General features: G+C 47.0%; 1 protein-coding gene across 4 annotated transcripts in view; it reads left to right on the forward strand.

Annotated features, from left to right (window-relative positions):
• The window catches only part of BABAM2 (BRISC and BRCA1 A complex member 2), a 344474-nt gene that overhangs the window by 141416 nt on the left and 177127 nt on the right, over positions 1-25931 (forward strand). For all 4 annotated transcript variants that reach the window (XM_077489430.1, XM_077489427.1, XM_077489429.1 and 1 more), the window contains exon 7: positions 24541-24650. In XM_077489430.1, coding sequence (XP_077345556.1) covers positions 24541-24650 — 110 coding nt within the window. The remainder of the gene's footprint in view (positions 1-24540; positions 24651-25931) is intronic.

Here is a 25931-nt window from a genome sequence, read left to right on the forward strand (position 1 = left end):
GGGAGCGGATTACTCTGAGGATGGTTCTGTTCAGCCAGCCATGTGACTCTGGTAGTCCTGCCAGACAGCACAGCCAGGCTTGTGACCTGGCTTTTATTTAAAGCAGCCAAAGAAAGTGCAGGGCGGTATTCTATATATTTATTATGTAAAGTGCTGTGCAAACTGTTGACACTATAGAAATTCTTTATAATAATACATAATTTAAAAAAAAAATACAATTCTTTTATCATGATCAGAATTAAAATCACCTATAAATCCTGTATAATAATATTAATAATAATAATAAATGATACATAATAATGAAAATAATACAATTCTTTTATCATGATCAGAATTAAAATCACCTATAAATCCTGAATAATAATATTAATAATAATAATAAATGATACATAATAATGAAAATAATACAATTCATTTATCATGATCAGAATTAAAATCACCTATAAATCCTGAATAATAATAATAATAAATAATACATAATAATGAAAATAATACAATTCCTTTATCATGATCAGAATTAAAATTGTCTATAAATCCTGAATAATAATAAATAATACATAATGATGAAAATAATACAATTCATTTATCATGATCAGAATTAAAATCACCTATAAATCCTGAATAATAATATTAATAATAATAAATAATACATAATAATGAAAATAATACAATTCCTTTATCATGATCAGAATTAAAATCACCTATAAATCCTGAATAATAATAATAATAAATAATACATAATAATGAAAATAATACAATTCATTTATCATGATCAGAATTAAAATCACCTATAAATCCTGAATAATAATAATAATAAATACATAATAATGAAAATAATACAATTCCTTTATCATGATTAGAATTAAAAACCCTATAAATCCTGTATAATAATAATATATAATAATAATAATAATACTACAAATAATACACTTTCCTTATCATGATCAGAATTAAAATCAACTATTCCGAATAAAAATAATAATATATAATGATGAAAATAATACAATTCCTTTATCATGATCGTAATTAAAAACACCTATAAATCCTGTATAATAATAATAATATATAATAATAATACAAATAATACACTTTCCTTATCATGATCAGAATTAAAACACCTAAAAATCCTGAATAATACATAATAATGAAAATTCAATTCCTTTATCATGATTAGAATTAAAATCACCTATAAATCCTGAATAATAATAATACAAATAATACAATTCCTTCATCATGATCAGAATTAAAATATTTATTTTTTATTTTTTTATATAATTCAGGTATGTGGGAGCTATTGTAAGCTGAATTCCAGTTAGATAAAAAATAAACGTCGGTGCATCAACATATTTATTTATCATTAAAGTGATTGTAAAGGTATTATTATTATTATTATTATTATTATTATTTTTTTTTTTTTAAATAATTGTGTTATACTTACCTGCTCTGTAATGGTTTTTCACAGAGCAGCCCGGATCCTCTTCCTCTGGGGTCCCCCACCAGCGTTCTTTGCCCCCCCCCCCCAAATAATGAGTGCCCCCACTATGGGGGGCACTCATGCAGGATCACTCCCGAGCTGCACTGGGTCTATTGACACACACAGTGCAGCTCAGCCCTGCCCCTGCTTCCTCCTCACTAGCTGTGATTGACAGCGGCAGAAGCCAAAGGCTCCTGACATAAAGAGCATGGAGAAGGCGCTGATGAAGGAGCTATTTGCGCATTGCTTCGAAACGCGTTAATGGCTGTGTGTTGAGTTATTTTGAGGGGACAGGAAATTTACACTGTTATACAAGCTGTACACTCACTACTTTACATTGTAGACAAGTGTCATTTCTTCAGTGTTGTCACATGAAAAGAGAGAAGAAATGTCACTGAGGGGTGTACTTACTTTTGTGAGATACTGTAAATATGACCTAGTAGCAGCCTCCAGCACATCCCTGTACATCAGAGATCAGACTGGGAGAGGGAAGAGCAGCTCATAAAGCCAATCAGTTGTGCTGCAGTGTTTAATGTACTAACAGAGAGCGTGCTGATAGGAGGAGAAAGCGGAGTGACAGAGAGATGAGCTCATCCGTTTTCTGCTGTTCCTTTCACTGCCCAGTCACAGGTTGGGGGGAGGGGCAAGACCTGTAAGAGTTGCTTAAATGCAACAGATAAAAAGATCCAGTTTCCTGCCAGACAAGGCCGTGCTGTGTGACGGCAGAGCTGTGCCAAGCTGGCCATATCCTGGCCGGATTGCGATCAGTGTGTGGCCTCCCCCGATTGAGTCCATTATTTAATCAAATTCTGATGAAGGGAAATTTCAAAAGTTTTTTTGGATGATCAGCGGCCTCAAAATACATGAAAGTTCCATCAGCGGTTCCTCTGGGGTCAGAACCGTAACTAAAATGACAATCCGCGCCCATTCCCCGCTGAATCCCATCGATCGTATGAGCTGACAGCGGGGCCCCGGCAGGTAGTGTGACTTCACATAACCCCCGAACGAGCCGCGACCGCAGGTGGCCATGACTGCCAAGTCCAAAAATAGAGTGAGGGACGCCGCAGGATGGAGCGGAAGGCGGAAAGTGAGTCACGACGTTAATAAGTAAATAAACCCCGCCGAGGGATTGGCCACATAGTCGCTCCTCGGCTGGGAGTGCGCGAGGACGATCGTTCACACCGCGCACTTTATGTTGTTTCAGCTTTGTGCTGGCTGCGCTCTCTTCACACTCCCGGTGACCTTCGCTGGGATGGAGATGATGCTGAAGCCTGGTGTGCTTCATTGGGGGAGACGCTTAAAGGGTTCTTCACCTTTACTAAAAAAAAAAACCTGATTATGCAGGTAGGGGGCGCCTGTGCAGCTCTGACTACAGCTGGATAATGGTCTCGCTATGGGCCATCTACGTACCGAGACCCTTCCACTACTGAAAGAAATGACTCAGCATCGGCATTAAGGTTTAATCTGAGCTTCCAGAATATTGTTTCTGAGCAGAGAAAGTCGTGTTTTTGGTTTGGGATTAACCTGGATTTGGGGCTGGAGCTCGAAGGCTCCTAAGTGTATTGGGTAGGGCAGAACCTTCAATCCGGTGTCTGGATTTTACTGCAGCCTGTGTGAGTACACAGGTGTGCAGGGTCGTTCTAAACCAAGCCTGAGGATAGGCCAGGGCTCCTAGTTTGGAGACAGCTCCCATATTGGAGACAGGAGTCTCACCTAGAGGTCAGAGGAGCCCCAACCAGGAATAAAGAGACAGGAGGTCTCAACCAGGGATTAGAGGTGCACCTGCCAGGGTTAAAGAGACAGTAGGTCTCACCTAGAGGTCAGAGGAGCCCCAGCCAGGAGTAGAGAGACTGGAGGTCTCACCTAGAGGTCAGAGGAGCACCAGCCAGGAGTAAAGAGATAGGAGGTCTTACCTAGGGGCAGAACAGCCCCATCCAGGAGTAAAGAGACAGGAGGACTCAACCAGGGGTTAGTGGTGCCCCTGCCAGGAGTAAAGAGCCAGGAGGTCTCAACCAGGGGTCTAAAGGTGCCCTAGCCAAGAGTAAAGAGACAAGAGGTCTCAACCTGAGGTCCGAGTAGCCCCAGCCAGGAGAAGAGAGACAGGAGGTCTCACTTAGGGATCAGAGGAGCCCCAGCCAGGAGAAGAGAGACAGGAGGTCTCACTTAGGGGTCAGAGGAGCCCCAGCCAGGAGTGAAGCGACAGGAGGTCTTACCTAGGGGCACAGCCAGGAGTAAAGACACAGGAGGTCCCAACCAGGGGTCAGAGGTGCCCTAGCTGGCAGTAAAGAGAGAGGAAATCTCACCTATGGGTCAGAGTTGCCCCAGCCAGGGGTAGAGACAGGAGGTCCCAACCAGGGGTCAGAGGAGCCCCAGCCAGGAGTGAAGCGACAGGAGGTCTTACCTAGGGGCAGAACAGCTACAGCCAGGAGTAAAGACACAGGAGGTCCCAACCAGGGGTCAGAGGTGCCCTAGCTGGCAGTAAAGAGAGAGGAAATCTCACCTATGGGTCAGAGTTGCCCCAGCCAGGGGTAGAGACAGGAGGTCCCAACCAGGGGTCAGAGGAGCCCCAGCCAGGAGACAGTAGTTGTCATGCCAGGAGTCAGGGCGTCTCCTATTGGGGTATCCTGAGACCAGTGGGCACTGCAACTAAAAGCTATGAGAGCCAAGGGAAAGAGGAGAGCTGGGCAACACAGTCAGAGGGACTAGTAAGGAGATCAGCAGTGCTAACAGGGGAGCCAGGTGGCTCTGTATTTTCAGTTGACTGTTCATCGCTTTTCCTTGCTTGGCATATCAGGGACCTGCGGTTTGTCATTTCCACATTCGAAGAGATGTACGTAATTTCTAGAAATGATGTATACCACACAGAGCTAGCATTTCCAAGGAGATGATATACAAGCAATAACCATTCAGAGCAAGGCTGCCTGCGGAACCTGCTGTCAATCAGGAGTGGGGGGAGGGGCAGGGTCAGACACTGACCATAGAAGATCTTGTTTTTTGTGTTTACCAACACTGCAGGTTGAGCTTTCAGGGCCTGTGTTGTGAACTTTGAAGGTGAATTTCTCCACAGTGCCAGTAGACACAGAGGTGAATGAGGGTTGGTTGTGTAGAATATGGAGGTTAGTGCAGGCACAGGTTCCCTTTAAGTGAAGAAATTGCTTTTAGCTAAAGTTCCATTGATGATGAAATGTGCACACACCATCGGATTGCACAGAGCAGCCGCCACCGCGTGTGGTTTTGATCCATCTCTAGCAGCAGTCATATCAGATTAGGCCTCCTGCGCAGTCATGTGACCGCCGGCTGGCGCTCAGCACAACAATACCGGGCTCTGCACAGGCACTGTGATCCTAATCTCTTTGCTGGTCACACTCCAGTTATCCGAGGAAATGGATTCCAGCTATTGTGGCTGCCGGGGAGCAGATGTTTTGTTTGGAGTGGCGGTCAGCAGACGTCTGCTGTCATTAATCCCGGCTTCCAGTAACTGTGGCCGGCTTACAGTAGGAGGGATCCGTTCATGTGACCCCCCCCTCCCTATTATAATACATTACTGTCTGCACAACACATTACCCTCTCTGATTACGGGTCAGACTCGGGACAGATACCTTGTGGGACGCTCGCGGCCCGGACACGGCGCACACCGGAGACACTCATAAGAATGACTTTGTCTTCCAATATTTCCTAATCTTCATGGCTTGTTGATCCTCACTGTGATCCTCTCTAATGGACTACGCTATGGTCATCGCTTTGGTACTCTTTATGGTCATCGCTTTGGTCCTCACTATAGTCCTCTCTATGGACTTCGCTATGGACCTCACTATGTTTCTCGCTATGGACTTTGCTGTGGTCTTCACTATGGACCTCACTATAAACTTCGCTATAATCTTCGCTATGGACTTCGCTATAGTCCTTGCTATGGACCTTACTATGATCTTTTCTATAGACCTCACTGTGGTCCTTTCTATGGACCTCACTATGTTCCTCACTATGGACTTCGCTATTGTCCTTGCTTGATCTCTCTGTGGTCTTCACTATGGTCTCTGCTATAGTCCTCGCTATGGACTCCGCTATAGTCCTCGCTATGGACTCCGCTATAGTCCCCGCTATGGACTCCGCTATAGTCCCCGCTATGGTCTCCGCTATAGTCCCCGCTATGGTCTCCGCTATAGTCCTCGCTATGGTCTCCGCTATAGTCCTCGCTATGGACCTTACTATGATCTTCGCTATAGACCTCACTGTGGTCCTTGCTATGGTCCTTTCTATGGTCCTCACTATGGACTTCGCTATTGTCCTCGCTTTGGTCCTTTCTATGGACCTCACTTTGGACCTCGACATGGCCCTTTCTATGGACTTCACTATGGTTTTTGCTACGTTCCTCACTATGAACTTTGCTATGGTCCTCACTATGGACCTCACTATGAACCTCAATATGAACTTGGCTATAGTCCTCCCTGTGAACCTCACTTTATTCCTCACTATGGACCTCTCTATGGATCTCACTAAGGTCCTCACTATGGACCTTTCTTTAGTCCTCAGTATGGACCTCGCTATGGTCCTTTCTATGGACCTCACTATGTTCCTCGCTTTGGTCCTCACTATGAAATTGGCTATGGACCTCACTATGGACCTCACTATGGACCTCACTATGGATCTCTCTATGGATCTCTCTATGGATCTCTCTATGGATCTCTCTATGGATCTCTCTATGGATCTCTCTATGGATCTCTCTATGGATCTCACTATGGTCCTCTCTATGGATCTCACTATGGTCCTCTCTATGGATCTCACTATGGTCCTCTCTATGGACTTCGCTATTGTCCTCGCTTTGGTCCTTTCTATGGACCTCACTTTGGACCTCGACATGGCCCTTTCTATGGACTTCACTATGGTTTTTGCTACGTTCCTCACTATGAACTTTGCTATGGTCCTCACTATGGACCTCACTATGAACCTCAATATGAACTTGGCTATAGTCCTCCCTGTGAACCTCACTTTATTCCTCACTATGGACCTCTCTATGGATCTCACTAAGGTCCTCACTATGGACCTTTCTTTAGTCCTCAGTATGGACCTCGCTATGGTCCTTTCTATGGACCTCACTATGTTCCTCGCTTTGGTACTCACTATGAAATTGGCTATGGACCTCACTATGGACCTCACTATGGACCTCACTATGGATCTCTCTATGGATCTCTCTATGGATCTCTCTATGGATCTCTCTATGGATCTCTCTATGGATCTCTCTATGGATCTCTCTATGGATCTCACTATGGTCCTCTCTATGGATCTCACTATGGTCCTCTCTATGGATCTCACTATGGTCCTCTCTATGGACTTCGCTATTGTCCTCGCTTTGGTCCTTTCTATGGACCTCACTTTGGACCTCGACATGGCCCTTTCTATGGACTTCACTATGGTTTTTGCTACGTTCCTCACTATGAACTTTGCTATGGTCCTCACTATGGACCTCACTATGAACCTCAATATGAACTTGGCTATAGTCCTCCCTGTGAACCTCATTTTATTCCTCACTATGGACCTCTCTATGGATCTCACTAAGGTCCTCACTATGGACCTTTCTTTAGTCCTCAGTATGGACCTCGCTATGGTCCTTTCTATGGACCTCACTATGTTCCTCGCTTTGGTCCTCACTATGAAATTGGCTATGGACCTCACTATGGACCTCACTATGGACCTCACTATGGACCTCACTATGGATCTCTCTATGGATCTCTCTATGGATCTCTCTATGGATCTCACTATGGTCCTCTCTATGGATCTCACTATGGTCCTCTCTATGGATCTCACTATGGTCCTCTCTATGGATCTCACTATGGTCCTCTCTATGGATCTCACTATGGTCCTCTCTATGGATCTCACTATGGTCCTCTCTATGGACCTCACTATGTTCCTCGCTTTGGTCCTCACTATGAAATTGGCTATGGACCTCGCTATGGACCTCGCTATGGACCTCACTATGGACCTCACTATGGACCTCACTATGGACTTCACTATGGATCTCTCTATGGATCTCTCTATGGATCTCACTATGGTCCTCTCTATGGATCTCACTATGGTCCTCTCTATGGACCTCACTATGGACCTCACTATGGACCTCACTATGGACCTCACTATGGACTTCACTATGGATCTCTCTATGGATCTCACTATGGTCCTCTCTATGGATCTCACTATGGTCCTCTCTATGGATCTCACTATGGTCCTCTCTATGGATCTCACTATGGTCCTCTCTATGGATCTCACTATGGTCCTCTCTATGGATCTCACTATGGTCCTCTCTATGGATCTCACTATGGTCCTCTCTATGGACCTCACTATGTTCCTCGCTTTGGTCCTCACTATGAAATTGGCTATGAACCTCACTATGGACCTCACTATGGACCTCACTATGGACCTCACTATGGACCTCACTATGGACCTCTCTATGGTCCTCTCTATGGATCTCACTATGGATCTCACTATGGTCCTCTCTATGGACCTCACTATGGTCCTCTCTATGGATCTCACTATGGTCCTCGCGGATTCTGGTAAACCAAGGCAAGAAAAGACACTGATTTCTTGGACTGAAGATTTCTCCTTCCCAACCAAACGTTTAAAGCCAAACTCCAGGTTTTAGGTGATTGTAAACCCTCCATACTCCCAGTGAGGTGGCTGGCCTCAGGTGGTACACAGAGAAGAAACAAATCCTCGTACATAACTTGTACCTGTTTATCTACTGCCTCCTCTCCTCTACATCTGTTCATAGTCCAGAATTTTATAAAGCTTGTCTGAGCTGTCAGAAAGCAGAGGGCAGGGAGCAGAAGTTGCACTCTGCAGAGCTCAGTGAGGAGAACTCTGGGAGAGCTGATTGGAGGGAAGGGACACACCCACTCCACACAGTACACAGAGCTGAGTCTGACAATCACAGGCTGTGTGCTGGAGCCCCCTCCCCTGTCACCATATTTCTCTTGGTGTCAGGAAAAAGGAGGCAGAAGACAGAAATGACACTTAGTGCTCTGGATTGAGACAAGTACACACTATAGAGGGATAGGCTTTGTTCAGATTTCATGTCTGAGGTTTGAACCAGCTTGTTGTTTTTTAAAAGAAGCACACTTGCCCGTCCAGAGATCCAGCGCCGCCCCCACCTGGGCCAGTTCTTTGCCAGTTTTCGGATCCTCGGCGCCGGCATGTTTACTACGGGAAGCTGGCTGTGATTCCTTGTGGCTTCCCAGCCGGCTTCCCACTGCGCATGTGCGAGTCGTGCCGCACTTTGTGAATGTGACGTGCCCCAGAAGGTTGCTGGTCAGTGAAGGAGAGGGGAGAACTTCTGCTCTGACCACCTAGGAAATGGAAGTGGGTGCCTGCTAAAACTAGATACCCCCCCCCCCCCAAAAAAAAAAAAACCTCACAAAGTGGGAGAGGAGGGGAAGGAGATGATAAAGTGGAACTTCCCTTTTAGGGGGAGGTGTTCTGTAGTCCATCCGGGGAGAACTAGGCAAGGCTAGCAACACTACGTGTGATTTCAGAGACGCCGCGCCGATGTGTTGTCGGTTCACAGCAGGAAGTTCGGAGCTCGCTGGATTTCTGGCCAATCAGCGGGGATTTTCCATTTATATTTTACTTTGCGTAGACCCTGAACAGGCCGTGCGCTGTGTTTTATGGTGTTTTTATCTTTTAGGGAATTGCCTATATCTGCAGCTTATCCCGGTGATAGCCGGGGCCGGCCTTGGAACTCCATGAATGTGGTCTCTGTCGGAGGAAAGGATTGTTCTATAGATAATAATCCACAGCGAGGTGACCGACCACTTCTGCTAAAATCTGATTGTCTGACATCATTTTCCTAAGAAAGAGGAAGACAAAAGAGTGAAAGGATTTATTTTCATTATTAATATATTATTATTATTATTATTACAATAACAGTTTGTGCAGCCAAAATATACAGAGTACCTGGAAAGTATTCACAGCGCTTCACTTCTTCCACATTTTGTTTTGTTGCAGCCTTATTCCCAAATAGATAAAATTTATTATTTTCCTAAAAAATTTACAAACATCCCCCATAATGACAACGTGAGAGCATTTGTTTTTAAATCTTTGCAAATTTATTAAACAACAAAAAAGGGAAAAAAATCCCATGTACCCAAGTATCACAGGCTCCTCCCATGTACATAATATTTATGTACATGGGAGGAGCCTGTGATACTTGTGTACATGGGAGGAGCCTGTGATACTTGTGTACATGGAAGGAGCCTGTGATAATTGTGTACATGGGAGGAGCCTGTGATACTTGTGTACATGGGAGGAGCCTGTGATACTTGTGTACATGGGAGGCGCCTGTGATACTTGTGTACATGGGAGGAGCCTGTGATACTTATGTACATGGGAGGAGCCTGTGATACTTATGTACATGGGAGGAGCCTGTGATACTTGTGTACATGGGAGGAGCCTGTGATACTTGTGTACATGGGAGGAGCCTGTGATACTTGTGTACATGGGAGGAGCCTGTGATACTTGTGTACATGGGAGGAGCCTGTGATACTTGTGTACATGGAAGGAGCCTGTGATACTTATGTACATGGGAGGAGCCTGTGATACTTGTGTACATGGGAGGAGCCTGTGATACTTGTGTACATGGGAGGAGCCTGTGATACTTGTGTACATGGGAGGAGCCTGTGATACTTGTGTACATGGGAGGAGCCTGTGATACTTGTGTACATGGGAGGAGCCTGTGATACTTGTGTACATGGGAGGAGCCTGTGATACTTGTGTACATGGAAGGAGCCTGTGATAATTGTGTACATGGGAGGAGCCTGTGATACTTGTGTACATGGGAGGAGCCTGTGATACTTGTGTACATGGGAGGCGCCTGTGATACTTGTGTACATGGGAGGAGCCTGTGATACTTATGTACATGGGAGGAGCCTGTGATACTTATGTACATGGGAGGAGCCTGTGATACTTGTGTACATGGGAGGAGCCTGTGATACTTGTGTACATGGGAGGAGCCTGTGATACTTGTGTACATGGGAGGAGCCTGTGATACTTGTGTACATGGGAGGAGCCTGTGATACTTGTGTACATGGAAGGAGCCTGTGATACTTATGTACATGGGAGGAGCCTGTGATACTTGTGTACATGGGAGGAGCCTGTGATACTTGTGTACATGGGAGGAGCCTGTGATACTTGTGTACATGGGAGGAGCCTGTGATACTTGTGTACATGGGAGGAGCCTGTGATACTTGTGTACATGGGAGGAGCCTGTGATACTTGTGTACATGGGAGGAGCCTGTGATACTTGTGTACATGGAAGGAGCCTGTGATAATTGTGTACATGGGAGGAGCCTGTGATACTTGTGTACATGGGAGGAGCCTGTGATACTTGTGTACATGGGAGGCGCCTGTGATACTTGTGTACATGGGAGGAGCCTGTGATACTTATGTACATGGGAGGAGCCTGTGATACTTATGTACATGGGAGGAGCCTGTGATACTTGTGTACATGGGAGGAGCCTGTGATACTTGTGTACATGGGAGGAGCCTGTGATACTTGTGTACATGGGAGGAGCCTGTGATACTTGTGTACATGGGAGGAGCCTGTGATACTTGTGTACATGGAAGGAGCCTGTGATACTTATGTACATGGGAGGAGCCTGTGATACTTGTGTACATGGGAGGAGCCTGTGATACTTGTGTACATGGGAGGAGCCTGTGATACTTGTGTACATGGGAGGAGCCTGTGATACTTGTGTACATGGGAGGAGCCTGTGATACTTGTGTACATGGGAGGAGCCTGTGATACTTGTGTACATGGGAGGAGCCTGTGATACTTGTGTACATGGAAGGAGCCTGTGATAATTGTGTACATGGGAGGAGCCTGTGATACTTGTGTACATGGGAGGAGCCTGTGATACTTGTGTACATGGGAGGCGCCTGTGATACTTGTGTACATGGGAGGAGCCTGTGATACTTATGTACATGGGAGGAGCCTGTGATACTTATGTACATGGGAGGAGCCTGTGATACTTGTGTACATGGGAGGAGCCTGTGATACTTGTGTACATGGGAGGAGCCTGTGATACTTGTGTACATGGGAGGAGCCTGTGATACTTGTGTACATGGGAGGAGCCTGTGATACTTGTGTACATGGGAGGAGCCTGTGATACTTGTGTACATGGGAGGAGCCTGTGATACTTGTGTACATGGGAGGAGCCTGTGATACTTGTGTACATGGGAGGAGCCTGTGATACTTGTGTACATGGGAGGAGCCTGTGATACTTGTGTACATGGAAGGAGCCTGTGATACTTGTGTACATGGAAGGAGCCTGTGATACTTGTGTACATGGAAGGAGCCTGTGATACTTGTGTACATGGGAGGAGCCTGTGATACTTGTGTACATGGGAGGAGCCTGTGATACTTGTGTACATGGGAGGAGCCTGTGATACTTGTGTACATGGGAGGAGCCTGTGATAATTGTGTACATGGGATTTTTTTTTTCCTTTTTTTTTTTTTAATAAATTTGCAAACATTTCACATGTTGTCATTATGGGGGATGTTTGTAGAATTTTGGGGAAAATAATGAATTTAATCCATTTTGGAATAAGGCCGTAACATAACAAAATGTGGAAGAAGTGAAGCACTGTGAATACTTTCTGGATGCTCTGTATATATTATTGTACGGGGTGTAGAGGAGGATTAAGCCCAGCCAGATACCTTCAGCACCATCTCGGGGGTGGGGGGTGGGGGGGTCATAACAATTGGTAGAAAATTTCAATCTGAACAATCGGTTGGTTCAGCCAAAGACATGAAATCTATATAGGAAAGGACGACAATCATCTGACGCCGCGCTCTGTGTGAGCGATATTCACTCCAGACGGGCCTTTCCTGAGATGACGTATCCCCTTGGAGGGTCCCACGTCTCCACGTTTCGATGTGTCTGTGGTGGAGATGTTGGTTGTGGGATGTCCTCGGTGTGGGCGGCCGGTGAATGAGTAATCTGAGGGTGATGGGAAGTCGGATTTGTTTATAGAGCCCAACCTATTCTATACTCACAATACACCTCCATATCCCCCACCCAGATCCTGATATGGTATCTCCTCCACACCTCGCCACGCCCGGAACCCAAATTTTGAAGCGTGAATAGCGAAATTGATCGAGAATCACGATAAACCGTAATACACATGAGCAAGTAAAATCATAACCCCCCCAAAGCACCACTGAAATCTTTGTATCATTTTCGCTGATTGTGAAAATCGATCGACAAAAAATGTACCAGTTGCCAGTTTACTGACCTTCAGACTTTAGGGGGGTGGTCTACAACCAGTTGGAGTAAACAATGCCCCATCATTGGTGTCAGTGGGAGGAATAGTGTCCCATCATTGGTGTCAGTGGGAGGAATAGTGCCCCATCATTGGTGTCAGTGGGAGGAATAGTGTCCCATCATTGGTGTCAGTGGGAGGAATAGTGTCCCATCATTGGTATCAGTGGGGGGAATAGTGTCCCATCATTGGTGTCAGTGGGAGGAATAGTGCCCCATCATTGGTGTCAGTGGGAGTAATAGTGACCCATCATTGGTGTCAGTGGGAGGAATAGTGCCCCATCATTGGTGTCAGTGGGAGGAATAGTGTCCCATCATTGGTGTCAGTGGGAGTAATAGTGCCCCATCATTGGTGTCAGTGGGAGGAATAGTGTCCCATCATTGGTGTCAGTGGGAGGAATAGTGCCCCATCATTGGTGTCAGTGGGAGGAATAGTGTCCCATCATTGGTGTCAGTGGGAGGAATAGTGCCCCATCATTGGTGTCAGTGGGAGTAATAGTGTCCCATCATTGGTGTCAGTGGGAGGAATAGTGCCCCATCATTGGTGTCAGTGGGAGGAATAGTGCCCCATCATTGGTGTCAGTGGGAGGAATAGTGCCCCATCATTGCTGTCAGTGGGGGGGAATAGTGCCCCATCATTGGTGTCAGTGGGGGGAATAGTGCCCCATCATTGGTGTCAGTGGGGGGAATAGTGCCCCATCATTAGTGTCAGTGGGAGGAATAGTGCCCCATCATTGGTGTCAGTGGGAGGAATAGTGCCCCATCATTGGTGTCAGTGGGAGGAATAGTGCCCCATCATTGGTGTCAGTGGGAGGAATAGTGCCCCATCATTGGTGTCAGTGGGAGGAATAGTGCCCCATCATTGGTGTCAGTGGGGGGGGGGGGGAATAGTGCCCCATCATTGGTGTCAGTGGGGGGAATAGTGCCCCATCATTGGTGTCAGTGGGGGGGAATAGTGCCCCATCATTGGTGTCAGTGGGGGGAATAGTGCCCCATCATTGGTGTCAGTGGGGAGAATAGTGCCCCATCATTGGTGTCAGTGGGGAGAATAGTGCCCCATCATTGGTGTTGGTGGGAGGAAAGTGCCCCATCATTGGTGTCAGTGGGGGGAATAGTGCCCCATCATTGGTGTCAGTGGGGAGAATAGTGCCCCATCATTGGTGTTGGTGGGAGGAAAGTGCCCCATCATTGGTATCAGTGGGAGGAATAGTGCCCCATCATTGGTGTCAGGAGGAATAGTGTCCCATCATTGGTGTCAGTGGGAGGAATAGTGCCCCATCATTGGTGTCAGTGGGGGGAATAGTGCCCCATCATTGGTGTCAGTGGGGGGAATAGTGCCCCATCATTGGTGTCAGTGGGAGGAATAGTGCCCCATCATTGGTATCAGTGGGAGGAATAGTGCCCCATCATTGGTATCAGTGGGAGGAATAGTTCCCCATCATTGGTGTCCGTGAGAGGGAATAGTGCCCCATCATTGGTGTCAGTGGGAGGAATAGTGCCCCATCATTGGTGTCAGTGGGAGGAATAGTGCCCCATCATTGGTGTCCGTGAGAGGGAATAGTGCCCCATCATTGGTGTTAGTGGGAGGAATAGTGCCCCATCATTGGTATCAGTGGGAGGAATAGTGCCCCATCATTGGTGTCAGTGGGGAGAATAGTGCCCCATCATTGGTGTCAGTGGGAGGAATAGTGCCCCATCATTGGTATCAGTGGGAGGAATAGTGCCCCATCATTGGTATCAGTGGGAGGAATAGTGCCCCATCATTGGTGTCAGTGGGAGGAATAGTGCCCATCATTGGTGTCAGTGGGGAGAATAGTGCCCCATCATTGGTGTCAGTGGGAGGAATAGTGCCCATCATTGGTGTCAGTGGGAGGAATAGTGCCCCATCATTGGTATCAGTGGGGGGAATAGTGCCCCATCATTGGTGTCAGTGGGAGGAATAGTGTCCCATCATTGGTGTCAGTGGGAGGAATAGTGCCCCATCATTGGTATCAGTGGGGGGAATAGTGTCCCATCATTGGTGTCAATGGGAGGAATAGTGCCCCATCATTGGTATCAGTGGGAGGAATAGTGTCCCATCATTGGTGTCAGTGGGAGGAATAGTGCCCCATCATTGGTGTCAGTGGGAGGAATAGTGTCCCATCATTGGTGTCAGTGGGAGGAATAGTGCCCCATCATTGGTGTCAGTGGGAGGAATAGTGCCCCATCATTGGTGTCAGTGGGAGGAATAGTGTCCCATCATTGGTGTCAGTGGGAGTAATAGTGCCCCATCATTGGTGTCAGTGGGAGGAATAGTGCCCCATCATTGGTGTCAGTGGGAGGAATAGTGCCCCATCATTGGTGTCAGTGGGAGGAATAGTGCCCCATCATTGGTGTCAGTGGGAGGAATAGTGTCCCATCATTGGTGTCAGTGGGAGGAATAGTGCCCCATCATTGGTGTCAGTGGGAGGAATAGTGCCCCATCATTGGTGTCAGTGGGAGGAATAGTGCCCCATCATTGGTGTCAGTGGGAGGAATAGTGTCCCATCATTGGTGTCAGTGGGAGTAATAGTGCCCCATCATTGGTGTCAGTGGGAGGAATAGTGTCCCATCATTGGTGTCAGTGGGAGGAATAGTGCCCCATCATTGGTGTCAGTGGGAGGAATAGTGTCCCATCATTGGTGTCAGTGGGAGGAATAGTGCCCCATCATTGGTGTCAGTGGGAGGAATAGTGCCCCATCATTGGTGTCAGTGGGAGGAATAGTGTCCCATCATTGGTGTCAGTGGGAGGAATAGTGCCCCATCATTGGTGTCAGTGGGAGTAATAGTGTCCCATCATTGGTGTCAGTGGGAGGAATAGTGCCCCATCATTGGTGTCAGTGGGAGGAATAGTGCCCCATCATTGGTGTCAGTGGGAGGAATAGTGCCCCATCATTGCTGTCAGTGGGGGGGAATAGTGCCCCATCATTGGTGTCAGTGGGGGGAATAGTGCCCCATCATTGGTGTCAGTGGGGGGAATAGTGCCCCATCATTGGTGTCAGTGGGAGGAATAGTGCCCCATCATTGGTGTCAGTGGGAGGAATAGTGCCCCATCATTGGTGTCAGTGGGAGGAATAGTGCCCCATCATTGGTGTCAGTGGGAGGAATAGTGCCCCATCATTGGTGTCAGTGGGAGGAATAGTGCCCCATCATTGGTGTCAGTGGGGGGGGAATAGTGCCCCATCATTGGTGTCAGTGGGGGGAATAGTGCCCCATCATTGGTGTCAGTGGGGGGAATAGTGCCCCGTCATTGGTGTCAGTGGGGGGAATAGTGCCCCATCATTGGTGTCAGTGGGAGGAATAGTGTCCCATCATTGGTGTCAGTGGGAGGAATAGTGCCCCATCATTGGTGTCAGTGGGGGGAATAGTGCCCCATCATTGGTGTCAGTGGGGGGAATAGTGCCCCATCATTGGTGTCAGTGGGGAGAATAGTGCCCCATCATTGGTGTCAGTGGGGAGAATAGTGCCCCATCATTGGTGTTGGTGGGAGGAAAGTGCCCCATCATTGGTGTCAGTGGGGGGAATAGTGCCCCATCATTGGTGTCAGTGGGGGGAATAGTGCCCCATCATTGGTGTCAGTGGGGAGAATAGTGCCCCATCATTGGTGTCAGTGGGGAGAATAGTGCCCCATCATTGGTGTTGGTGGGAGGAAAGTGCCCCATCATTGGTGTCAGTGGGAGGAATAGTGTCCCATCATTGGTGTCAGTGGGAGGAATAGTGCCTCATCATTGGTGTCAGTGGGAGGAATAGTGCCCCATCATTGGTGTCAGTGGGGGGAATAGTGCCCCATCATTGGTGTCAGTGGGGGGAATAGTGCCCCATCATTGGTGTCAGTGGGGAGAATAGTGCCCCATCATTGGTGTCAGTGGGGAGAATAGTGCCCCATCATTGGTGTTGGTGGGAGGAAAGTGCCCCATCATTGGTGTCAGTGGGGGGAATAGTGCCCCATCATTGGTGTCAGTGGGAGGAATAGTGTCCCATCATTGGTATCAGTGGGGGGAATAGTGTCCCATCATTGCTGTCAGTGGGAGGAATAGTGCCCCATCATTGGTGTTAGTGGGAGGAATAGTGCCCCATCATTGGTATCAGTGGGAGGAATAGTTCCCCATCATTGGTGTCCGTGAGAGGGAATAGTGCCCCATCATTGGTGTTAGTGGGAGGAATAGTGCCCCATCATTGGTGTCAGTGGGAGGAATAGTGCCCCATCATTGGTGTTAGTGGGAGGAATAGTGCCCCATCCTTGGTATCAGTGGGAGGAATAGTGCCCCATCATTGGTGTCAGTGGGGAGAATAGTGCCCCATCATTGGTGTCAGTGGGAGGAATAGTGCCCCATCATTGGTGTCAGTGGGAGGAATAGTGCCCCATCATTGGTATCAGTGGGAGGAATAGTGCCCCATCATTGGTGTCAGTGGGAGGAATAGTGCCCATCATTGGTGTCAGTGGGGAGAATAGTGCCCCATCATTGGTGTCAGTGGGAGGAATAGTGCCCCATCATTGGTATCAGTGGGGGGAATAGTGCCCCATCATTGGTGTCAGTGGGAGGAATAGTGCCCCATCATTGGTATCAGTGGGGGGAATAGTGCCCCATCATTGGTGTCAGTGGGAGGAATAGTGCCCATCATTGGTGTCAGTGGGGAGAATAGTGCCCCATCATTGGTGTCAGTGGGAGGAATAGTGCCCCATCATTGGTGTCAGTGGGAGGAATAGTGTCCCATCATTGGTGTCAGTGGGAGGAATAGTGTCCCATCATTGGTGTCAGTGGGAAGAATAGTGCCCCATCATTGGTATCAGTGGGAGGAATAGTGCCCCATCATTGGTATCAGTGGGAGGAATAGTTCCCCATCATTGGTGTCCGTGAGAGGGAATAGTGCCCCATCATTGGTGTTAGTGGGAGGAATAGTGCCCCATCATTGGTGTCAGTGGGAGGAATAGTGCCCCATCATTGGTGTCCGTGAGAGGGAATAGTGCCCCATCATTGGTGTTAGTGGGAGGAATAGTGCCCCATCCTTGGTATCAGTGGGAGGAATAGTGCCCCATTATTGGTGTCAGTGGGGAGAATAGTGCCCCATCATTGGTGTCAGTGGGAGGAATAGTGCCCCATCATTGGTGTCAGTGGGAGGAATAGTGCCCCATCATTGGTATCAGTGGGAGGAATAGTGCCCCATCATTGGTGTCAGTGGGAGGAATAGTGCCCATCATTGGTGTCAGTGGGGAGAATAGTGCCCCATCATTGGTGTCAGTGGGAGGAATAGTGCCCCATCATTGGTATCAGTGGGGGGAATAGTGCCCCATCATTGGTGTCAGTGGGAGGAATAGTGTCCCATCATTGGTGTCAGTGGGAGGAATAGTGCCCCATCATTGGTGTCAGTGGGAGGAATAGTGTCCCATCATTGGTGTCAGTGGGAGGAATAGTGCCCCATCATTGGTGTCAGTGGGGGGAATAGTGCCCCATCATTGGTGTCAGTGGGAGGAATAGTGCCCCATCATTGGTGTCAGTGGGAGGAATAGTGCCCCATCATTGGTGTCCGTGAAAGGGAATAGTGCCCCATCCTTGGTGTTAGTGGGGGGAATAGTGTCCCATCATTGCTGTCAGTGGGAGGAATAGTGCCCCATCATTGGTGTCAGTGGGAGGAATAGTGTCCCATCATTGGTGTCAGTGGGAGGAATAGTGCCCCATCATTGGTGTCAGTGGGAGGAATAGTGTCCCATCATTGGTGTCAGTGGGAGGAATAGTGCCCCATCATTGGTGTCAGTGGGAGGAATAGTGTCCCATCATTGGTGTCAGTGGGAGGAATAGTGTCCCATCATTGGTGTCAGTGGGAGGAATAGTGCCCCATCATTGGTGTCAGTGGGAGGAATAGTGTCCCATCATTGGTGTCAGTGGGAGGAATAGTGCCCCATCATTGGTGTCAGTGGGAGGAATAGTGTCCCATCATTGCTGTCAGTGGGAGGAATAGTGCCCCATCATTGGTGTTAGTGGGAGGAATAGTGCCCCATCATTGGTATCAGTGGGAGGAATAGTTCCCCATCATTGGTGTCCGTGAGAGGGAATAGTGCCCCATCATTGGTGTTAGTGGGAGGAATAGTGCCCCATCATTGGTGTCAGTGGGAGGAATAGTGCCCCATCATTGGTGTCCGTGAGAGGGAATAGTGCCCCATCATTGGTGTTAGTGGGAGGAATAGTGCCCCATCCTTGGTATCAGTGGGAGGAATAGTGCCCCATCATTGGTGTCAGTGGGGAGAATAGTGCCCCATCATTGGTGTCAGTGGGAGGAATAGTGCCCCATCATTGGTGTCAGTGGGAGGAATAGTGCCCCATCATTGGTATCAGTGGGAGGAATAGTGCCCCATCATTGGTGTCAGTGGGAGGAATAGTGCCCATCATTGGTGTCAGTGGGGAGAATAGTGCCCCATCATTGGTGTCAGTGGGAGGAATAGTGCCCCATCATTGGTATCAGTGGGGGGAATAGTGCCCCATCATTGGTGTCAGTGGGAGGAATAGTGTCCCATCATTGGTGTCAGTGGGAGGAATAGTGTCCCATCATTGGTGTCAGTGGGAAGAATAGTGCCCCATCATTGGTATCAGTGGGAGGAATAGTGCCCCATCATTGGTATCAGTGGGAGGAATAGTTCCCCATCATTGGTGTCCGTGAGAGGGAATAGTGCCCCATCATTGGTGTTAGTGGGAGGAATAGTGCCCCATCATTGGTGTCAGTGGGAGGAATAGTGCCCCATCATTGGTGTCCGTGAGAGGGAATAGTGCCCCATCATTGGTGTTAGTGGGAGGAATAGTGCCCCATCCTTGGTATCAGTGGGAGGAATAGTGCCCCATTATTGGTGTCAGTGGGGAGAATAGTGCCCCATCATTGGTGTCAGTGGGAGGAATAGTGCCCCATCATTGGTGTCAGTGGGAGGAATAGTGCCCCATCATTGGTATCAGTGGGAGGAATAGTGCCCCATCATTGGTGTCAGTGGGAGGAATAGTGCCCATCATTGGTGTCAGTGGGGAGAATAGTGCCCCATCATTGGTGTCAGTGGGAGGAATAGTGCCCCATCATTGGTATCAGTGGGGGGAATAGTGCCCCATCATTGGTGTCAGTGGGAGGAATAGTGTCCCATCATTGGTGTCAGTGGGAGGAATAGTGCCCCATCATTGGTGTCAGTGGGAGGAATAGTGTCCCATCATTGGTGTCAGTGGGAGGAATAGTGCCCCATCATTGGTGTCAGTGGGGGGAATAGTGCCCCATCATTGGTGTCAGTGGGAGGAATAGTGCCCCATCATTGGTGTCAGTGGGAGGAATAGTGCCCCATCATTGGTGTCCGTGAAAGGGAATAGTGCCCCATCATTGGTGTTAGTGGGGGGAATAGTGTCCCATCATTGCTGTCAGTGGGAGGAATAGTGCCCCATCATTGGTGTCAGTGGGAGGAATAGTGTCCCATCATTGGTGTCAGTGGGAGGAATAGTGCCCCATCATTGGTGTCAGTGGGGGGAATAGTGCCCCATCATTGGTGTCAGTGGGAGGAATAGTGCCCCATCATTGGTGTCAGTGGGAGGAATAGTGCCCCATCATTGGTGTCCGTGAAAGGGAATAGTGCCCCATCATTGGTGTTAGTGGGAGGAATAGTGCCCCATCATTGGTATCAGTGGGAGGAATAGTGCCCCATCATTGGTGTCAGTGGGGAGAATAGTGCCCCATCATTGGTGTCAGTGGGAGGAATAGTGCCCCATCATTGGTATCAGTGGGAGGAATAGTGCCCCATCATTGGTATCAGTGGGAGGAATAGTGCCCCATCATTGGTGTCAGTGGGAGGAATAGTGCCCATCATTGGTGTCAGTGAGGAGAATAGTGCCCCATCATTGGTATCAGTGGGGGGAATAGTGCCCCATCATTGGTGTCAGTGGGGGGAATAGTGCCCCATCATTGGTGTCAGTGGGAGGAATAGTGTCCCATCATTGGTGTCAGTGGGAGGAATAGTGCCCCATCATTGGTGTCAGTGGGGGGAATAGTGCCCCATCATTGGTGTCAGTGGGGGGAATAGTGCCCCATCATTGGTGTCAGTGGGAGGAATAGTGCCCCATCATTGGTATCAGTGGGAGGAATAGTGCCCCATCATTGGTATCAGTGGGAGGAATAGTTCCCCATCATTGGTGTCCGTGAGAGGGAATAGTGCCCCATCATTGGTGTTAGTGGGAGGAATAGTGCCCCATCATTGGTGTCAGTGGGAGGAATAGTGCCCCATCATTGGTGTCCGTGAGAGGGAATAGTGCCCCATCATTGGTGTTAGTGGGAGGAATAGTGCCCCATCATTGGTATCAGTGGGAGGAATAGTGCCCCATCCTTGGTATCAGTGGGAGGAATAGTGCCCCGTCATTGGTGTCAGTGGGGAGAATAGTGCCCCATCCTTGGTATCAGTGGGAGGAATAGTGCCCCATCATTGGTGTCAGTGGGGAGAATAGTGCCCCATCATTGGTGTCAGTGGGAGGAATAGTGCCCCATCATTGGTGTCAGTGGGAGGAATAGTGCCCCATCATTGGTATCAGTGGGAGGAATAGTGCCCCATCATTGGTGTCAGTGGGAGGAATAGTGCCCATCATTGGTGTCAGTGGGAAGAATAGTGCCCCATCCTTGGTATCAGTGGGAGGAATAGTGCCCCATCATTGGTGTCAGTGGGGAGAATAGTGCCCCATCATTGGTGTCAGTGGGAGGAATAGTGCCCCATCATTGGTGTCAGTGGGAGGAATAGTGCCCCATCATTGGTGTCAGTGGGAGAAATAGTGTCCCATCATTGGTATCAGTGGGGGGAATAGTGTCCCATCATTGGTATCAGTGGGAGGAATAGTGTCCCATCATTGGTGTCAGTGGGAGGAATAGTGCCCATCATTGGTATCAGTGGGAGGAATAGTGTCCCATCATTGGTGTCAGTGGGAGGAATAGTGCCCCATCATTGGTGTCAGTGGGAGGAATAGTGTCCCATCATTGGTATCAGTGGGGGGAATAGTGTCCCATCATTGCTGTCAGTGGGAGGAATAGTGCCCCATCATTGGTATCAGTGGGAGGAATAGTGCCCCATCATTGGTATCAGTGGGAGGAATAGTGCCCCATCATTGGTATCAGTGGGAGGAATAGTGCCCCATCATTGGTATCAGTGGGAGGAATAGTGTCCCATCATTGGTGTCAGTGGGAGGAATAGTGCCCCATCATTGGTGTCAGTGGGGGGAATAGTGCCCCATCATTGGTGTCAGTGGGAGGAATAGTGCCCCATCATTGGTGTCAGTGGGAGGAATAGTGCCCTATCATTGGTGTCCGTGAAAGGGAATAGTGCCCCATCATTGGTGTTAGTGGGAGGAATAGTGCCCCATCATTGGTATCAGTGGGAGGAATAGTGCCCTATCATTGGTGTCAGTGGGAGGAATAGTGCCCATCATTGGTGTCAGTGGGGGGAATAGTGCCCCATCATTGGTATCAGTGGGAGGAATAGTGCCCCATCATTGGTGTCAGTGGGAGGAATAGTGCCCCATCATTGGTGTCAGTGGGAGGAATAGTGCCCCATCATTGGTGTCAGTGGGAGGAATGGTGCCCCATCATTGGTGTCAGTGGGAGGAATGGTGCCCCATCATTGGTGTCAGTGGGAGGAATGGTGCCCCATATTAGGGTTAAAGTGGATGTAAAGGCAGAAAAAGCCCTCTGACCCCCCCCCCTCCTTTATTATTTACCAGTGGTCCCTACATCCAGCGATGTTGTAGGAATGTCTCTGCTGCCTGGACTCCCCTGCTCATTGGCTGAGACAGCAGCGCAACGCCATTGGCACCCGCTACTGTCAGTCAAAGTCAGTTAGCCAATCAGGAGAGGAAGGGGCGGGGTGGGGCTGGGCTGCAGCTCGTTGTCTGAATGGACACAGGGAGCTGCGATATTCGGCTCCGGTGCCCCCCATAGCAAGCTGCTTTCTGTGGGGGCACTTAGTGGGAGGGAGGGGCCAGGAGCGCCAAAGAGGGACCCGAGAAGAGGAGGATCCGGGCCTTTCTGTGCAAAACCAATACAGAGAAGGTATGTGTGACATGTTTGTTATTTTTTAACTTTAAAAAAACAACAACTTTACAATCACTTTAACCCTAACAAAATAAATACATTAAAGAAATAATAATATTAATGCTAATAATAATATTAAAGGAATTAACAAACACCTGGGTTAGGGGTTAACCACAATAAAGTAAATAAATAAATACATAAATAATAATAATAATAATAATATTATTATCATTATTATTATTATTATTAATAATAATAATAATAATATTATTATTATTATTATTATTATTATTAACACTAGGTTAGAGGAATAAATAAATAAATACATAGTAATAATATATTGATAAACACCAGGATTAAGGGTTAACCTTAGCAAAATAAATACATAAAAATAATAATATTATTTTTGATAATAGTAATAAACTGTTAATAAACACCAGGTTAGGGGTAAGGAGCAAAATAACATATTGGGGTTAGGGATAAAATAAATACATAAATAATAATAATATTATTTTTGATAATAGTAATAAACTGTTAATAAACACCAGGTTAGGGGTAAGGAGCAAAATAACATATTGGGGTTAGGGATAAAATAAATACATAAATAATAATAATTATTATTATTAAACAGCAGAGTTAAGGGCTAATGCTAACAAAATTAATAAATACATTAATAATATTAATAATAATAATAATAAATGAATAATAAACACCGGGGTAAGGGATTAATTTTTTTTATTTTAGTGGAACTATTTATGTATTCATTATTATAAGGTGTAGCCACGTTATAGCGAGAGCAACATTTCTAGCGCTAAACCTCCTCTGTGAATCTAAACTGGTAACCAGTAAAGGCTTTTAAATTGTTGCCGATGGAGATTGTTTAGGTTGGTCGTCATTCCACGGCTGTGCACAATTTTAAAGTGTGACATGTCGGGTATCTATGTACTCGGTGTAACATCATCTTTCATATTATACAAATAAATTGAGGTATATATATATATATTTTTTTTTTTTTATTATTGTTTGTTTTTATTTTTATTTATTTTTTTTCCCAAAAAATTGTTTTTGCAAAAACCTCTGCGCAGATACCATGTGACAAATTACTGCAACATTCACCATTTTATTCTCCAGGGTCTCTGCTTGGGAATTAGAAATAATTTTGTATCAAACAATAGTGCTTTAAACATGTATATAAAAAGTGGCAGAAAAAGGCCAGGGGGGGGGGGGGGGGGTCAGGAAGTGGTTAAGCAGCGCACCGCTTTTGGCGGGCATTGTGACGCCGCACCCGCACAGGTAGTACGGCAGGTAAAGGGTTAAGGCACCTCTGAAAGACATCTGAGCGCACCCCCCCCCCCCCCCCCCAGGCCGTGCTTGTGATGAGCCCTTAGGCCCTCGTTCACGCTAGTGTTTCTTCTCTGAAGAGCAATCCACGTTCAGATCGCTTTTCACTATCTGCTTTAACCCCCCCTCTCCCCAAATGCCGGTTTACCGCACTGCCACTGCACGTGGCTGCAGCACGGCCCCATTCACCTGAATCAGTGGTGTTCCAAGGGCACTAGAGGGGGTATAATTCCTGCTGTGACTGGGGGAACAGTTGGGGGGCAGTAAAAGTGTGGCTCATCTGTAGGGTTTTACCCCGCCACTTGTGTAAAGGAGGCGGGTGTTCCAGTTTGTCTGATAGATCTGATAACGAACGACCTTTCCTCTCTATAGGATGCAAACGAGGACCCGGGGGAGGACGTCGCTCTGCTCTCTGTTAGCTTTGAAGACGCAGAAGCCACCCAGGTGTTCCCCAAACTTTACCTCTCCCCACGAGTAGAACAGTAAGTGCTTTTTGTTTTTATTTTATTTATTTTTTTGCATCACATTGGTGTAAATCATCCTCAGAATTTGCCGCGTGTCGTCTCAGGATGTATTTTTTAAACAAAATTTACAGAGCTATTTATCCTGTGAAACTTCATGAATGTTTGTGGATGGGGGCAACGTCAAATTTTCTAGGCTATTTCCTCTCAAGGTCAAATGTTGTTCATTCATACAGAAAAAAAAAAATCAGGAAAATACCACTTTATGGCCACTAGATGGATAAGATGATCATAGAAAATAGACACCTATTTGTTTTGAATGTTAGCTCCATCTAGTGGCCATGATGCAATATTTTTCCCAAGCAATGAATAACATTTGACCCACAGAGAAAATAGCACAATAATATTAGAAGTTGCCCCCATTTGCACAAAACAGGTGTGCATGCATTTCCAAAGAATAGATAGTTCTGTGTATATATATATATATATATATATATATATATATATATATATATATATATATATATATATATATATATATATATATATATATATATATATATATATATAAAAATTCTATAAATGCACACCTTGGTGTGTACAAGCAGTAATCAGAATATTTAGATGCAATATTAGCAACATTAATAAGACAAAAAAATCGATATTTTATGAATTGCTGTCTCCTATAATTACAGGATTGTGTTAAATTATTACATTATAAAACCTAACCTGCCTAAGTTTCTATGGTGACCGTACTGAAGTGCTGCCCCTTGTGGTGTCTGCAAGTAATTGTTTTAATATTCCAGCTGATCCCTGTGTCCCTTGGGAGCCCTATGGCTCCTGGACCCGGGTTGTACATAAAGCTCTGCCCCTTCCCCCTTGTCAGTGCCACCTGTCAATCAACTGTCCAATGGTAGAACCTCTACAGCCCACTGAAGTTCTGTCTTTTGACAGCAGAAAGTCAAGGGGCGGAGCTCAGTCTTTTATGAACTCAAAGCCCCATGTACAGTCTGGAGCTAGGATCCAAAAAGCTCTACAGGGACACCCCCCTCCCCCCCCCCCCCCCCCAAGTCACAGTCTACATCTCAGGCCTGTACATTTGGTGTTGATCTCCACCTGATGCTGGCTGCTGGGAAGGTATTTAGTTCCTCCACTGCACTTCCCTTGTGTAGTCTTAACTTTTACATTTCCTGCTCTATACTAAACAGCTGCACTCAGTTGGGTTCTGTGTGCCTGCTGAGAATAATTCATCATAGCTGCACTCAGACTCTATTTTATAGTGTGTTATGATATTCAAGTCCA

Source organism: Lithobates pipiens, unplaced genomic scaffold (assembly GCF_037356315.1).
Source record: "Lithobates pipiens isolate NorthernLeopardFrog02 unplaced genomic scaffold, aLitPip1_a1.2 Scaffold_18, whole genome shotgun sequence".
Classification (NCBI taxonomy): Eukaryota; Metazoa; Chordata; class Amphibia; order Anura; family Ranidae; genus Lithobates; species Lithobates pipiens.